General features: G+C 53.7%; 5 protein-coding genes and 1 non-coding gene across 6 annotated transcripts; 2 read left to right on the forward strand and 4 right to left on the reverse strand.

Moving 5' to 3' along the window:
- The first annotated feature begins 106 nt into the window (after positions 1–106).
- QC763_0079090 lies at positions 107–198 on the forward strand. The gene has a single exon. It is a non-coding gene; the product is annotated as a tRNA-Glu (tRNA).
- A 43-nt stretch (positions 199–241) lies between these two features.
- QC763_502840 (uncharacterized protein) lies at positions 242–3,140 on the reverse strand. Its single transcript, XM_062912881.1, has 8 exons — positions 2,769–3,140; positions 2,548–2,704; positions 2,375–2,481; positions 1,932–2,308; positions 1,543–1,881; positions 642–1,489; positions 485–591; positions 242–423 (listed from the first exon to the last, which is right to left on the reverse strand). The coding sequence occupies exons 1-8, from the start codon at positions 3,029–3,031 to the stop codon at positions 375–377; spliced, it is 2,247 nt and encodes a 748-aa protein (XP_062763752.1). The 5' UTR covers positions 3,032–3,140; the 3' UTR covers positions 242–374.
- Positions 3,141–4,215: 1,075 nt separating this feature from the next.
- On the reverse strand, positions 4,216–7,654 carry QC763_502830 (uncharacterized protein). Its single transcript, XM_062912880.1, has 2 exons — positions 5,806–7,654; positions 4,216–5,747 (listed from the first exon to the last, which is right to left on the reverse strand). The coding sequence occupies exons 1-2, from the start codon at positions 6,274–6,276 to the stop codon at positions 4,485–4,487; spliced, it is 1,734 nt and encodes a 577-aa protein (XP_062763753.1). The 5' UTR covers positions 6,277–7,654; the 3' UTR covers positions 4,216–4,484.
- A 1,741-nt stretch (positions 7,655–9,395) lies between these two features.
- On the reverse strand, positions 9,396–12,737 carry QC763_502820 (uncharacterized protein). The gene is made up of 3 exons (XM_062912879.1): positions 12,023–12,737; positions 9,539–11,946; positions 9,396–9,468 (listed from the first exon to the last, which is right to left on the reverse strand). The coding sequence occupies exons 1-2, from the start codon at positions 12,034–12,036 to the stop codon at positions 10,428–10,430; spliced, it is 1,533 nt and encodes a 510-aa protein (XP_062763754.1). The 5' UTR covers positions 12,037–12,737; the 3' UTR covers positions 9,396–9,468; positions 9,539–10,427.
- ARC18 (subunit of the Arp2/3 complex) lies at positions 12,633–14,258 on the forward strand. The gene is made up of 4 exons (XM_062912878.1): positions 12,633–12,962; positions 13,027–13,298; positions 13,442–13,837; positions 13,906–14,258. Exons 2-4 carry the CDS (start codon positions 13,293–13,295, stop codon positions 14,080–14,082), a joined length of 579 nt encoding a protein of 192 aa, XP_062763755.1. The 5' UTR covers positions 12,633–12,962; positions 13,027–13,292; the 3' UTR covers positions 14,083–14,258.
- TRM6 (tRNA (adenine(58)-N(1))-methyltransferase non-catalytic subunit trm6) lies at positions 14,224–16,541 on the reverse strand. Its single transcript, XM_062912877.1, has 2 exons — positions 16,344–16,541; positions 14,224–16,261 (listed from the first exon to the last, which is right to left on the reverse strand). Exons 1-2 carry the CDS (start codon positions 16,427–16,429, stop codon positions 14,293–14,295), a joined length of 2,055 nt encoding a protein of 684 aa, XP_062763756.1. The 5' UTR covers positions 16,430–16,541; the 3' UTR covers positions 14,224–14,292.
- Between the last annotated feature and the right edge of the window lie 250 nt (positions 16,542–16,791).

Below are 16,791 nucleotides of genomic sequence, written 5' to 3' on the forward strand. Positions count from 1 at the left end.
GGGTTCAGGGGGCGGGAATTGCAGCAGACTTCCCACCATTGCTTCATGTTTTATAAAGCTAGCTTTCGTCGCTGCAGTCAATAAATCGGAGACCATATCGATTTAATCGGGTATGGTGTAGCGGTAACATCGTTGACTCTCACTTCTCAGAAGTGTCTGTTCTCTCAACAGCCCCGGGTTCGACTCCCGGTATCCGAGTCTCTTTTTTCCCACACTTTCTCACTTGCACAGACACATCATCTTGATACACATGCAATTTTTTTTTTTGGAAGACTGCCTCGCTATTTTTATGCTTTCTTGCTCAATCAAACCCATAACGCCCCCTCCCACAACTCCATTATTCAAACCCATCGACGCCATTGTATGTGGCGAAATTATGGCAGGCTCAGGAACAGCTTCAATAATTTGGGATAGATGGGCGTACTGTTACATGTTACTGTTAGCAGAGCTCTGATGAAAACCAAGACTGTTTATTGAAGCTTACCCAAGTCCAGTGACTGGGTCCCAACCCTCTTTCACCGGGAAGCCGTTGCTCCCACATCCTGGGTTTGATCCAGAAGTGATGTCAGTGAACACTTCGGGATGATCATACTGCCTCGCAGTTAGCATTGTCTCTTCATCGCCCCTTTCGAGATACTGACCAAAACTTGGTGGATAAACCCGACTGGCCGCTTGCCTCGGACTAATCTCTCCTCGTTGATCAGAGTAAGGATAGAAGCCCAAACCGGTACCGCCACTGAGGTACCACTCATGCTATCAGCATATCCTCTGAGAACAACCCTGTAGTTGTCTCCAATGGCCGAAACATCAGGATAACCTCTGCCGCCTTTGTTGAACCTCTTGCCCCTCTCTTTTCCCAGCACACTGCCCAGCAAACTTGGCTCCCATCCCCACTGCGTGGAGGCTGCTGTAGCCGTTAGGTTGTATCCCAGCTCTGTGACGTTGGCCCGCTTCAAATACGCAGCCACGTGCTTCTCTTGCCATGGCGGCCTCATGAAGACATTTGAAAATCCCCCTCCAGAAGCAAATCTCTCTGTGGCTGTCTCGATGAACTTGCCCTTATTCTTGGGGTCGGCCTTGACCAGTGTAGCACCCACGCTCAAAACATAGGGACAGTTTCCCATGATTCTTGGAGAGAACACCTCTCTATTCGGGCCTAAACAGCCAGCCTGAGGGTCCCCCCTCCTTCCACCGACGCCATAGTCGCCAGAGGACTCTACCACAGTGACCCCCTGCAGTGAAAGCTTCAATATCTCCATGCACTGCCTGCGGGTGTAGGACTCTGGCCAGGCGTGTTCGAAGCCCGAATAGGAGATGGATATGACGTTTGTTGGGCGGTAAGTGCCGCACATCAAGTCGTCTTGGTAACCGTATCTGTCGTTGTTCGGGTTCGGGTACTCGGGATCGCGGCAGGAGTCGTCAGCACAATTTCCTGTCTGATTGAAGGCGGCCATGGTGCAAAAGGAGCCATCGATGGCGTCAAAGAAGGCTTTTGTCTCGTCAGTATTTTGATCAACGCACGTTAGCAATGAAGCCACTCACTATTGAAGAAGCCAGGGTATCTTGTATCAGCACGAGTCTGGTCTTGCTGGTACCATTCGTCGTCTGTTTGGAATAGAACAGTCTTTTGAGGCCATACCAACGGAATAGCCACTTGGAAATCAAGATTGGCCTCTTCTCCTGCTAGCTGGGGATCCTCAATCGGGCCCTCGGCGCCGTTGATCGACTTGAGTTCGGGATGAGTTCCTTTCGGGATCCATGGAGCGACATATTTCCAATAGGTATCCATGTCTTGTTGATTGTAGTGCTGAGCGAGACCTTGAAAGATACCCAACTCGTTGCCTTTAGTCGCTTTCGTTCCAGCTGGGATTTGATACTGGTCTATCACTCATTAGCTGCTTACATCTCTCAGTCAAACAGTTTGAACCTACTTCGGATACATTGAGGCGTGATGTCCACATCACAGCCCTCTGTTACCTCGAACTCATCTTCATTCTGGTCCGGCTGGATATTTCCGGCTGGTTTGGTGGCAGTAGGAGTAGACACGCTGGTGGTGCTTGTCGCCCCTGACCCTCCCTGTCCCTTTCCCTTGCCTCTGTCTTTGTCTTTATCCTTATCTTTGCCCCCCTTCTTTCGTCCTTTGCGGTCACCCGGGCGTCTTCCCTTCTCGTACCAACTATCGTACCAGACCGACCCTCTCCGTCCCACCATCCTCTTGACAATCTTCTCATCATATCCACCAGCCATCAATTTGATGCCGGGAGTTATGTAATCAATGTGATGCGAAATGTTGTGAGGAACATGATATCTGTGAAGCATTTCGTCAGCAAGATGATCTGACATGGAAGGAACGCGTTGGAAAACAAGCGCTCACTCTGAACAGGCAATGTTTGTTACCCCAGATTCAGGGTGTTCATAAACATGAAACCGAGCAAAAAGCAGTTTCTCGACCTCCTGAACCGGCGCGTCGAACTGAATCCACTATTTCGCACCCGTCAGTACGTTAATGCCCTCAACTTCCCAACCACTCGACCTGTGTAAACTCACCTGCTTGTTCCCCGACAATCCTAGCCTTCTTTCTTCCACGCCCGAGGCCTTCAGCCACTGCTTGACCTCGCCCACCGCCTGTGTTCCCGGCGCAAAGAAGTCGACCACCTCTCGAGCAGTCAAGTGCTTCCCGTAGTTCGGCGATTTCGGATCCGATCTACTCCGTTTTCACGTCAGCCTTTTCCCCAAATAAAAGAAAGAAAAACAGAAAAGTCACATACATGTCCATTAGCAACTTGTGCGCCCGCTCCTCCTTTTCCCGCCCCTGTTTCAAGCCAATTCTCACAGGCAACGCCACCCCATCCTTGACCAGATCCCTCTTCACCCAGCCCTGGAGTTGCCCGTCATGCTGCCGTTCGTGAAGATCATGCGACCTCGGCACGATCAGAGGCCTCCCTGACCTCGCTGTCGTTGGGCCGCCCTCCACCAAAAAGGCCAGCCCCTGGACACTGGCGAGAGTAAGAAGAACTGATCGAAGAAGCATGCTGAATGGGCTTTTCCGCCGGAGTGTCGAGGAATCAACGCAAAAAAAGAACACGGGCAACAAAGGGAATAAGGAAAGCAACAGAATCGACGGAAGGAAGGGGAGACCCAGAGCGCATCGACTGACCGAGGTAGCTTGACGGCACCGTTGATGACCGACGGGAGCTCATACTTATATTGATTCCCTAAATAGAACAGAGCCATCCTACAGTTTAATATCCCCGATGTGGGCCTGGCCGAGGCCCTTTCCCCAATTCCAGGTTGCCTTCCCCTTGGAAAGTCACCAGCAGTTACATCCGATCCCCAGTTCCAGAAATGTCGTTGCATACCTAATCGTCCTCCCATTGGAACGCAATGCACCTCTGCTGATATTGGACCTGACAAGGACAAGGCAATGCCACTGCGGAGGGCACGTGGCGAGTTACACAATCAATTTTCCCAGTTGCGTCCAGGTCCCTAAAGAAGCAATAACCTCACCAAGGTCTCGAAAAGCCACTACTATATAAAGACACTATTTTAAGCAATGCCTTTCGATTGTTTTTTATCCCCGAGGACGGGCAATCTATTCTGCCGGGTCTTGCATCGGCAGCCCGCTTAGGTTCTCTGCATCCGAACCACTCAGATTGCTTAATGCCCGCCCCTCCCCCCTTTTCTCCCCCTGAGCCTGGACTATGGCGTCCTACCTAACCACCTAGGCAGGACACCACCAGCTATCATGACAAACAAATATATGGAAATGTGGCAATTGAAAGCCAAAGGTTCTTGTTCAATCAGAAGATTTCCCTGCCGGTAGAGATCAATCCGGCAAGAGTGTGGATCGCAAGTGGCAACGCCGGATAAATGCCCCCAACGCAAGACATCATCATCTCTTTAACACCCGCCGGTACCAAACCTCAAAAAATAAATTGCTCGGAGCCTCGGAGGCGTACCGAAAACTCGACAGAACCACGCTTCGGCTTGAGCGTTGAACCGCCACAAGTGCCACGTTGGTACCCGGACTTGTTGGTTGACCCAGCGTGACGATATCAACCTGAATCTATCGCACGCTACCTTGCCAAGACACTCTCCCGTTAGACAACTAGCGGTACCCGAACCCGATGATAAGTATCTCCGATGCTTCGGGTTTTTTTGGGCCCGTCCGTGTTGCAAGACACACGACTGCGAGACCTGAGGAACGATAATGCCTTTTGATCAAATTTTTCTTCTTCATTCAGCTCCTGCCGAGATATGAATCCCAGCAGCAGACTCACGGCTAAGATTATCCTATCCCAAAGCGTGGCCTGATCATATTACCGCCTCCTTTCTCTTCCCCTAATCCTCCGTCGCAATTCCATCCGGCCACCCATAGATAGTGATGACATTCGTTCCCATGAATGATGTCAAGGGGAAAAAAAGAAAAGGAAAAAAAAACCCCCCCAAAAAAAGAAAAACCAACCCCTTCAAAGCCAGCTCCCTCAAATATGCAGAGCATCAATATTCGCAGCAATGTACTGCTTGGCCCCCTCACGGAAATCATCCTTCAGATACCCGTTCCGGTTGTTGAAGAACTGAATGAGCCTCTTGTCCTTGGTGTTCCACGTCGGCCAGTTCTCCTTCACCTTGCTCTTGGCGCTCGTGCCGCCCGACGCGTCGTTGGGGTCGAGGTTGTAGACAAAGTTGGCATAAAAGTTCTGGATGCTCTTGCTCGCGTAGTTGGGCAGGATGCCATAAAAGACCTGCAGCAAGTCGCTGCCGTGGAAAGTGCCCAGGATGGGGGTGCCCTCATTGTAGCTGGCCAGGTAGGACCAGACGGGGACGTTGGGGTTGGCGGCGATGGCGTACTCGATGAACACACGGCGGGTGAGCGTGAAGACGATGTCGCCGAGGAGAGCAGCCAGGCGCTTGAAGCCGGGGTAGATCTCGTTGAAGAGGCCGGAACCAAAGGGTGAGCCGGCTGAGATCAGGGGCGAGTACTGGCTGACCAAGCCCTTGACCTGTTGCGCGGTGGCGCCGTGGAAGAAGTATCCCCTGAGGTAGTCTTCGAGGCGGCTGGTGGTGGTGACATTCTTCTGGAAAAGCGAGAAGAGGGTGCCCTCGTCTTCTTGGTCGCCGATGATCATGGGCACAGCGGCGTACTTGCCAGCCTTGACAAGACGGTCGGCGCTGTCGGTCAGAGCAACACCGTCAGGGCGAGGCAGGTAAGAAAGAGCCACCGAGCTGTAGGAGAGGATGGCCGGGACAGAGTTGGCGGTCTCGAGGAAAGTCTCGTAGGGCAAGTTGCGCAGGCAGTTGAGGGTGTCAGCAGCACCGCCGCAACCGGAACGGGCAACCACAGTGTCGTAGATCTCCTGGCCCTTGGGGCAGTCGACGGGGTCAGCAGGGACAATGCTGCCCGAGTTCATGATGGCACCGCGGAACAGGGGCTTGCCCTTGTAATTGATGTTGCCGTCGTAGAGAGACATCTGGTTCCACACAGAAATGGCACCGGCCGACTCGCCCCAGATGGTGACCTTATCTGGGTCACCGCCAAACGCAGCAATGTTGTCGGCGACCCACTCAAGACCCATGCGCTGGTCAAGATGGCCAAGGTTGGCAGAGCCGTCCTGGAGGACTTCCTTGCCGGGCATGAAACCAAAGGCGCCCACACGATAGTTGACAGCAACAAACACGTAGGGCTTGCCGGCGGCCATGGCATTGGAGACAAGCGGGCCTCCGTCATACATGGAGCTCCATCCAAGCTGCATGAAATGTTAGTCAAATGTTCTGAGCTTTCTCACCTTAAGGCTTTTTGCTTACCTCGAAACCACCACCGTAGATCCAAAACAGGACTGGCAACTTATCGCCGGCCTTGGTGCCAGCTGGGCGGATCACGTTGATGTTCAAGCAGTCCTCACTGATCTTGAGTGCCTTTTGAAACAGGGCAGTGTTGACAACCGTATCAATGACTTTGGCGAGCAGATCCTCCGAGTCGGTATCGGCCAAGAACTGAGGGCAGGCAGCGGCGATGCCGCCAGCGTCGTATGTGCCGAACGAAGCGGTGGTTCTGACGGGAGGCTTGAGGCGGAGAGGACCAACGGGGGCTTGGGCGAAGGGAATGCCATTGAAGGCTTCCGTGTTGATGCGGCTGACACCGACAACATTGCCCTGAGCAATCGAGACAGTGGGCCTGGCTCTCTTCTCCAAAACCTGAGTGGGAGGCTCAGGGGGGGCAGCGAGGGCCTGGCCAACGAGGGCCGCGGCGGCGACGAGAGTGGCGACGCCCTTCATGGTGTTTGCCGGACAAGAGGGAACAGGAAGGGGTGAGAGGAAGATGGATGAGATTCCCTGGCTGACGAGTCCTCATACCCAAGGAGGGCGGCGAGGGACGAGATCTATATAGCTCTTCTGCTATTCCATCTTGTTCAACAGCCACGGAGTTTGTGTCCACCTGTAATCTCAACGACAAGAGCTTGTACCCGCCTTGCTGCACTCCACCATCGTGGGTCACCGTGACATGGCAGGGCTTCCCCAGAAAAAGCTCCCATGTACATACGCGGACATGGTCTCCACCAAGCCAGCTGACTGACTGGCATCAAGGAGATATGTACAGGATGGGCAAGCGGCCGCGGGCAGCATCGGGCGGACTGCCGTTGCGGTACCGCTCCGAGGCGCAGTGATCTGGTTTTGGGGTTTCACTCTGAGCGGCTCTGGGTTTGTATGTACAGTCCAGGAACAAATGATTGTTAGGACAAGACAGGAAGTCTGGGGTCCTGCACCAACAGCCATTGGAGGCTTGGGTGGTACCGCGAGATTCTGGGGGTTGGGTATGAAAACCTCCCACTCGCCCAGCCCTTGCCGTGGGGAAGGCAATGGCCGAGAACGCCAGTGGTCACCTGGCGGTCTGGCGGATGATGGAAGGTGGTAGTGAGAATGTCTAGCGCTCCCTCTTACGCGCATCTAGTAGTTAATGAGTCGAAGAGAAAGCAGAGTGGAAAGGCGCAAGAAAGCAGTCGACAAAAACACTGCGAAGCCGTCGTCAACCGTACTTTAACGGGCATGTGAAGAAGCTTTTGGTGCCTGACGCTAGAGGAGCCTCGGCTTGAGGGGATAGGTTGGACCGTTAGAAAGAAAGCTGATAAGTTGCGGTAAGTAGATCGTGTGCTGTAGATCCATTTCCTCGACTGGCCGGTACGCTAGAGGAAAGGCACTATCGAGGCACACTTCCCCGCAATCCGTACTCGCGCTCGCAACGGTCCTGCGTGAGGGGTAAAAGTGGCAGTCAACGCCTTGGAAAGAACAAGATCTTGGAACGACGGCCCTGAATCACCGGAGTGTGAGGTGGTCAAGCGAGGATATGGTGGTGAGGATCAGGGAAACTGTTGAGGAAAAGTGGATCTTTTGGATTCAAAGAACTGAGTGATATCAAGGTAATTATTGTTTTTACCGCCTCGAGCGTCAAGGTACCTTACCCACGAGGGCTATTCCATACAGCGCCTTGTGTGTACCCGCGACAGTGGAAGAGTCGGACAGTGCAGTCGGTGCGAGATGTGCCAGCGCCCGGTCCCTGCTGCAACGTGGGAAGTTGGAAGGCACGGGACGGGAGTTGAGCTGAGGTTGACTTCGGACGGATCTGGGGAAGTTGTGCTCAGGGTGGGGTTGTCGAAGAGTTGGGGAAGATATTGCGGGGAAGCCGGCCCTCTTTTCCCAATCCGTTTGCGACAGCCGACGCCATTCAGGTCTGGGGGAAGGCATTCGTCGCTCCGCCATCCATGAATAGCTCCTTGGCACTATGACGGCAGACCATCCGTAGTCTGTACAATGGCCACTCGTGAGTTCAACGTTTGACAAGGGCTCAAGGAAAAAAGAATTCAGACTCGGGTATCCACCGACTGACACGATGTTGCAAAGCAGTCTGTTGGCCAATATAGCGACTCGTCCACGTCTCCACGATGGTAATCGGGAATTACAACACAAAAGCCCGAGACTCGGAAGGGCACAAGATGCCAGGGCCCACCACCCGTACACAGTCGCCGATATCCCATGGAAGTCCACAGCATTAGAGCTAGACTGAGCTCGTACGATCTTCGAGTCTCGAGTCTCGGAGCATCCTCCACTCAATCACAATCCCGTCCTAGACTCTTCATGTTCCCCGATGACGAACACGAACCGCCCCTGCCACCGTCGTGCTGCCCTGCCTTCCAGGTTGTTGGAGAAGCCCAAGTGCGGGGGGGGGTGTATTAGTGCCTGGCCAAGCTCATCACAGTAGGAATCTCTTGTTTGAATTCTCCGACGACGGGTGGCGCCGGTACCTAGTCAACTCATCAACCTTCATCTCCAACTTTCAGATGTCAATCGCATCAAGGTCAGGATGCTGCCGAGGTGCGAATGCCATCTCAAAGTAAACAAGGATTTCTTCTGGCAGTTAGGGTCGAGGGTTTGTATGTTTTTGATATCAAGCTGTGACTTGCCTTGCCTTACCCCGGAGCCCAGGACACCTAGAAGCAGCTCACACACTGAACACGATTAGAGACAAGAAAACACCACCATCTACGTTGCCAGGAAGACTCTCAGTGCCATTCACAAGCCAAATCTACACCTCCCAAGAACTAGCTCCAGTAGAGACACCAGAACCAACAGATGGAGGGGAGGAGGTCACCGAAAGAAAAAGCTAATGCACCCCGCACCCGCCAGACTACGCTAAGGACGTTGTATAGGTACATGTCTTCCCCAGATTTCCACAAGTGAGGTTGGCCGTGATTTTTATTAGCAACTAGGATGTCACCCTACCCGAGACTCAGGTACGTTTTGAGCATGTGAAAAGGCGCTCAACTGGGACAACCAGGTATCTAACTTGGAAAAGGCCCTGCCCTGACGATCTGTCGTCAGGCATCCGGCTACTTCCCTTTTCAGCAAGGAGTTGTTTTACCCCTGAACATCGGAATAAAGTAAGTACAAAGCTGGAAATGCTTGCGATGTTAGGGAGCCCATGGGATCTGGTCCGTTCCCACTTAGATATTCAGATCGAGATGCTTTTCTCCTGCCTTCCTTTGGGTACCTATAACACTGTTTCCAGGTCAGTTCCCAGTTCACCCTAAATCGCAAGTGATGCACGGTACGTATATGGGAGCCATTGACCAATGTTTGTCTCTTGAATCCAATACAGTGCATTTGCCGGCAGCTTTTGATTCCATGAAGCGGGGAACGACTCGTGGCAGAAGGTATCATCTTTTCATCTGTTGCCGAAATAATTGTTATCATACCTAGGTAAAGCTCAAGCAGTCGCCCTGAAATACAGCTCTTTCCCATGTCCCCAGTATGGTAAAGCGTTCAGCTTGTTCATCAATGAAGGAATACTTTTCGTAACTGGCAGAATTGGATGTCTTCACACGCTAAAGTATCTTATCTTTCTGGACGTCTTCGCCCTTCGAGCGGACATTAAAAGAGTAATAATGACCTGTCAAGAATAGGTGCCCAGTTCAGCTACATGTACCTTTTTAGTGTTGTTCTATATCTGTACTCGAAGAAGGTAGTTAGCTTCCCAGAACGCTACCTCTTCAAAATATGTTGTCCTTGGCTCTTTCATGTCTGTCTTGGTTCAAGTATCATCTTATGATCTTGCTATTCGCCGGGCCTTCAGAATCGGCCTGTCAGCCCCAGCGAGTGGTGTTGAAAATCTTGGCAACTCGATTTGCTTTTTCAAGTTCACATTTGGCTCTGATGGCTTGCTATGCTATAGCAGGTACTATATACTAATAGGCATCGTCAACTTCCTCTGCAGAACAACAAGAGATGGTCCATGCTCCACCGTTGCTTCTTCCGCCGAGATTGATGTCATTGCCGCTGCAGGATCCCATGAGGCTCGCAGGGATCTGCAACGGGCCGCAGCCGTGACAGCTTCAGACGAATGAACCCTTGGTCTTAGCCACCCTTGCCAGACGGCATTCCACGGTGGGGACACTTTTCCTTTCCAATTCCTTCATGATAATGCGGCAGGAGAAAACAATCATGAGAGAAAACGCCGATGTCATGTCCAAAGAGAAAAGCTGTCATCAAGGCTGTGACAAAACCATTGCTGGCCCATCCATGGCCGACAGCTTGTACATAAGAAGTGCAAGAGATATCTAATAAGCCTCCGTAATCCCAAATCCAGTCAACGCCTGCCTACCATCATGCTTCATCATCCACTGCGTATCAGGCGCGTTTATGCCCTTGTCCAGGCTTCCAACCATTGCTATAAGAAAGCAAAGCGGGGTATCCGTGGGCACATGTACAATACATCAAAAATCGAAAAAAAAAACACCCCCTTGCTATTTACAGTCGACTCATTCCCTTTTCGTTTCATTTCAGCTCCGTCATCCCTTTCCTGTGATGTTCGAGTGTGTTGTGATGATGCGGCGAAAATCAGGCAGAGCAAAAGCAAAAAGCTAGGAAGATCAATCCTAGCAAACCTCCAAGGTCCCAACCGACCTCGCCGTCCGTCTCCTCTTAGCACTTGGACTGAGCAGAGGTCGGTCGTCCGAGCTGGGAGGCTCCTCCTCAAAACTACTGTTCAACATTTCCTCAAGGGGTTGCCTTTCCTTATCACGACGCCGCTTGAGCTTGCGCTGGCTGATGATGTGAGCAAAAACAGGCAGTTGCTCGGGCGCAGGCTCGACGAGGGGGCCGTGAAGGTCGATGAACTCCGGGTTGTCAAACGGTGAAACCCCTGAGATCTCTGACCCGAGGGCCTTGGCAAGACGTTCCTTGAGGCCGAGAATAGGCCACACCTTGACTGGCGTGTAGGTGATCTTCATACCGAGCCCGTCTTCACTGTCGACCAAAGGGGTCTTGTGAGGGGTCATGAACCTCTCCAAGAATGTTGCGGTGATGACGGCCGTATAGACAATGAAGTGGGGGTCGTTTTCTTGTCCCTCGTCGTGGGTGATGAGCTGGACCTTGATGTCACGGAACTGCGGCATGCGCAATCGAACACCCCTCTGGCTATCATGCGCCGAGCTGCTCGGCGTCATCCTACCACTGTAGGCGGGTATGCGGTAAAAGTGTGCTTGCGCCATAGCGAGAAGGGTGGCAACGATGTAGGGGTCATGGTCGATGTTGGCGGGGATCAAGAGCTTGGAGCGCAAGGCCTGCAGCCGTGCAACAGGCTCGTTGAATATGCCGTTGGGGCCAGAAGCAATGCGGAAGAGGTTCTTGCGAATGGCGGCAAGTTGCGACCGGTTGACATAAGCCAGAATAGGGAGGTTTGGCGCATACTCGGAGTCGGATCTCACGAGTGTGTGTGGATCCAGTGTAGCCATGGAGTCGAACGAGGCATCCCGGCTGGCAGCGCTCTTCCAGACACAGGGCAAACGAACCGCTTTTCGGAAGGCCTTCATGCCGAAGAAGAGGTCGAGTTCGGCCGATGTCTTTGCCTTGGACAAGGTGTGAGGGAAGAGGGTCGACATGACATGCTTGATGGCGCGATTCTTGCAAAAGAGCTTGGTAGGCGACGGGTCGGCCTGGACGAGCACCTGCAGCTCTGTCGTCAAGACGCGCGCCATGTGGGAGGGCTCAAGCCATCTGCCGTCGAGGTTCTCTGGGACAGGCTTCTCAATGGTGGGGTGCCTGTCGAACTGGACGCCAAGGAGTTCCGAGTGCCGGTCAGTCCAGCACATGGGCATGGCGTAGAGGGAAGTGCCTGCATTGTCGTGCATGATGTCGTACAGAGAGCCTGGATCGGGACGTATGATGCGGGTGCCGGGCCGCGGACCACGGCGTGATGAACGGGCCTTGGGACTTGCCGGCTTCGGCTGGGACCTTGGTATTGGTTCCGGGGCCGGAGGGGACACTGAGCGACTGTTGAGTTGAGACGGGGTGGGTTCGGTGATGCGACGGGGCGAGGAGCCCGCGTCGCGTGAAGTTGTCGTCATGAGAGCAATGTTGCGCAGCTGACCCAGAAAGCTGCCGCTGAAGAGAGAGCTGTCGGAGGAGCAACGGGGTAGCGCGTGTCAGTAGGGAGTGCCTATGGCGCTGCTGATATGGAATTTCGACTTACTCAATTGCGAGCATGGAGCGGATCGGTGTTTGTGGTCGCCTTGAGGCTTACCAGGGGTGGCGGTGGGTGGATTCTCTGGCAGCCCTGTTGACGCGATTTTCGTAACGGGGCCCCACAGGAAAACACACCTACACCCACAAAATGTACCGAATCCAAGGAAAGCGATCAGGCGATGAGGTGGCAGAAAATGGCAAACTGTCGTGTGTTGTTGTTATCGTGATGCGACAGCAGCAGTGTGTCTTCTTTGTCCACCAAGAGCTGGGCAGGACGGGAAAGGGCTGGGTTTAAGAAACGCGGCCGGGCAGGGCACGGGGGGTGGGAGAAAACCCCCTCTCCATGATGAGAGCCCGCCCTGCCTGCTGCGGGCGTGGCGACCGCCCACACAATTTGCACTTCTGCAGCCAACAGGCTTGCATTGTGCCCAGATTGTGCCGGTTGCAGCGACACGCTAGTACACGGAATCCCGTGACATAGTCGCCCAATGCGGCTTAGCCCGGCAACCAGGCATCGACGTGTTCGATCGCAGCCCAGCCACGAGCCCGAAATCCTCAACGTTTTCGTCACCATCGGGCCTTTGGGCTCTTGATGTCTCAAGATTTGAGATCTCTTTCTCTTGTGTTCACCACCAAGATGTGCAGAACACCCAGAACACCCAGAACACCCGCAAAAAGAAAAGCAATCTCGGAGCACTCTATCTAGCTGAATGTCACTTTCATCATGCGTGACCAAGGATGACCAAGGTCTGACAGGAAGGAGGGCACACAAAACCGCAAATGTTTGGCGTCATCAGATGAATTGCCAAGAAAAGGTCACCTTTCGTTTAACCGGGGTGAGCCGACCAATTAAGCCGGGCTTATCCACACTCGCCGCCCCATTGCTCGCACAGCCGCTCGCAGGAAGTGGTGTGGCTGCCTGCGATGAGTCTTGGTGTGTCACGTGTGTAAGGTAACCAAAGAAGTCTTGATGCCTGAAGCCACAATCTGATAAACTCACGAGCCACCTAGCCTGGGAGATGGTGAGCCACAGCGCCACATTTCAAACAGTCTCCACTTTCGACGTCAGGGTTCCAGGCTGACCATGTGCCAGATCTCCCAGCAACAGCCTGGCGAAGCACCAAAGTCAACCCCGCAAGGCTGCAACCGTTGATTGATTGGCCTAAGCTGCGTAAGCCGAGTTGGCACTGAAGCTCCAAGCTCCCTGACGAGAACCACATTCGCATTCCATCACACATCAAAACAAGCTGCTCTGTTCAGAGCGCAAGGCCGTCAAGATGCCAGTACGCAAACTGCCATTCCCAAATCCAATTCACTTTGAGCCCCTATCTCCGAGCTGGCTTCGTCCCACCGCCTTCACCCCCTATTTCCCAAGCTCTACCTTTGCCAGCCAGCTCGCTAACATGTCTCCCACCGCCACCACCAGGCCTATAACTCCATGTTCAACACCGACCCCAACCCGCCCCGTTTAATAGGCAACTTCCCCCTCCTCCCCCTCCGAACCAAGATCCGCGGCCCCGTCTACCCGCTCCCTTTCCCCGAGCCGGCCCTCCCCGAGAATGAGTCCCCCGACCAGGACTCAGAGTCCTACGACATCCTCGACGAGGTCCTCGCTCTCTTCCGCGCCAACACCTTCTTCCGCAACTTTGAGATCCAGGGCCATGCCGACCGGCTGCTAATCTATGGCATTTGGTTCGTCTCGGACTGCCTGGGCAAGATCAAGCCGACGGCGTCGAGGAGGGAGGCGACCAAGGAGGTGAACAACTTGGCGTTGGATACCAACTTTGCCATTCCGGGCGACCCGAGCTGGCCGTTGAGACAGGTGCACTCCATTCCCTCAATGTTGCTGTGTTGAGTTGAAGGATAAGCTGACTGGATATTGGAAACCAGATGTACGAGCCTCCCCGTGACAGACAAGACGCCGAGGTCCTTAGGCAGTACATGATGCAAGTCCGACAAGAGCTGGCGGAGCGGTTGTTGGCGAGGGTCTATGCCGATGATGAGACACGACCGAGCAAGTGGTGGTTGAGCTTCACCAAGAGGAAGTTCATGGGCAAGGGTCTTTAAGCGTGTTTGTTTCTTTGACAAGACATATAACAATGTACTACAGTGATTCAAGGTGGTGAGCGGGCGCAGCACAAAATTACTTTTTAATTCTGCAAATGGTATCTATCCGACGCCAGGATGCAACCCATCCAATTTTTGCTGTGTCGAGGGCCTGGGTATCTGAGATTATAAACCCCCTCTTGAGTGATATTCCGTGTTGCTTGACCACGATTATACCTCCTCCACCTTCGCCTCACCGTCAACCTTCCGTTTCTTGGTCGGTGACGCGACATCACCTGTCGCAGCATTCTCGGGAGCCGGAGTCCCCTCCGTATCCAGAGGCGGTAAGGTGTCGGCTCTCTTCCGCTTCCCAACCGTAGCACTATCCTCCTCCTCGCCCGTCGCTGGTGTTTCAGCTGGCGTGCCCTCCCCGTCTATCTTGGCAGCCTTTTTGCTACTGCTGGGTTGAATCTTCTTGAACTTTCCTCTGGCCTCCACTCTGCCCTCGGCTGGCTTTGCCCTCCACGCAGTAAAGACATACCCGTCGGCTCCTCCACGCTCCGTCATAAGGGGATGTGTTCTCATGGGCAACACCTGCCATCTTCTGGCGCGGCTGGTCTGTATGCTCACGCCCTGAAGTAAGGTAGGATTCAACGGGAACTGCTCGTTCCCTTCCCAGCGCTCCAATTCCTCCAGGCTCTTCCCTACCGTCTCGGGCACGTTCCCGCTTGTCCAGGCGGTGCGCCGGGGGACGCTGAAGCAGTCAGCCAACGCAGCCAATGGCTCAATGGAGGGCGAGTAGATGGCAACAGGGGCTCCGCCTGCCAACAGTGGAAGGGTGTGCTTGAGAATGGAGATGGGGTCCATGGACGAGGCGCAAACTAGACCTGAGAAGTTACCGGCACGCGTTGAGTCGACAATGTACCGAGTGCGCGCAAACCGACGGCGCTTCCGGTGAAAGTTACCCCGACGGCTAGGTTTCCATGAAGCCAGCTCCTCTGCCGACGCTGTCGGTGGTTCGGTAGAATATGAGGTGTCAAGCTCAGGCTTGAGGAGTTGTAACCAGGTGAGGTTGAGGAGGTGGTTGAGAAGAGGGTGGGGTGGGTGATTTGGTGCTGTGATGTCAAAGTTCCAGTAATTGAGGAGCGAGAGGTTTGGCTGGCTGGTGCTGTGAATGACTGTGAGGGTATTGGTTTGGGAGAACGGAATGGCAAAGTCGGACCCCCTGGGCCTAACCTTTTGCTTCTTGTTGGTTGTCATCTTGGGCCTTTCAGGTACTGTCGTTTCCGGCACCACATCTACCATGTCAACATCCCCATTTTCCTGCGCGGTTCCATTATGAGTCTGGGCGTCTGTCTTGACGTCCTGCTTGGCCTCTCTTGCCGGTGCCTGTTCAACCACAGTCGCGTCTTCGCCCTCCTCCTCCTTTGGGTATAGCACCCCCATTCTCTCAGCCATGGCTGCCACCAACATGCCGCAGGTATCGTCAACCACCAGCCACCTGCCCTTGAGCTCATCTGGTTGAATTGGAATGCACGTCTCCTCGCCCTGGTCGGTCCGAGAGTGGGGGTCATCAATCATGCTGTCCTCGCCGCCGTAGTGCACATTTCCCCAGCATCCGACAAGCCCAAACATTTCGGCGCGCATGTCCATGATCTTGCTAGCATCCTTCTCCTCCAACTGCCATTGCGCAAAAGTAGCGACGTCGATGGGGATGACCTGAAAGCGGCGGATGTACTTCTTCGTCTTGAGTAGCTTGTACTTGGCCAAACTGAACGTCGTCTTCTGGTCGAGGGCTGTATGAGATAACATCAGCTTGGCGATTACATCCTTGCCGGCATTGTTTCCCTCCCGCTTGAGCTCCTCGATCTCGTCGTGTGTCAACTTTTGGATGGCGCTGTCGTCGATAACTTCGCGGCCGGATCGAGCAACGATATTACCCTGCTCGTCCACCAAACTGAACTCTTCGCCCTCGGTCGCGGTCAGCACGGCATTGACATCTCGGTCTTCCGCAGTGGTCTTTCCTTCGGCCTCATCCTCTTCGGCGATGACCTCGGCGTGGAGCTCGCTGGCGGGAACGATTCGAAGACGGGAAAAAGCCTCTTCGGGAGTCTTGTCTAATACTTCGAAGGTGAGATGATACGGGCGACCGAGAACAAGGTTTGCGGGAAATGCGCCATATTTTCCTAGGGAGATCGTCCTGTTGATTCAATGTCAACAATGGCCCATGGCTTGGGCGACCAGCCGTCGCAAAGGGATGGGAAGGCGAGGGAAGAACCTACGTATCTGGAACGATTTGGATGATCTTTGTTGACCCTGAGGGCAGCTTGAGGCCAACCCAGGCATTGGGCCGGATGAGGGAATGCATGCTGTACACAGTCTTAACACGGTGAAGCTGTATTGGAAAAGGTCAGATGCAACGACATGGATGCATCAATTGCGACTCCCGTCGAGAGGCCCAGAAAAAATTTCCACCAGGGGCTGCAACCTCAGCACATTGCGGGGCGCTTTTGGCGGGGACCTGGGGAGCAGGTACCTTGACGGCCACTGATAAGAAACCTGGAAGCTTATCGCTTTCACTGAACAACTGCCCGGGATAGCACGTATACTGAGAGTTAAAATCAATGACAATCTATGCATTAGTTTAATAACCAAACCCACCAGTCTACTCCAACTACTGTTTCTTGTTTCATCCACAGTCCTGTCCTTCCCGCATCTCTCGTCACCGGG

Source organism: Podospora pseudopauciseta (genome assembly GCF_035222475.1).
Source record: "Podospora pseudopauciseta strain CBS 411.78 chromosome 5 map unlocalized CBS411.78m_5.2, whole genome shotgun sequence".
NCBI lineage: Eukaryota > Fungi > Ascomycota > Sordariomycetes > Sordariales > Podosporaceae > Podospora > Podospora pseudopauciseta.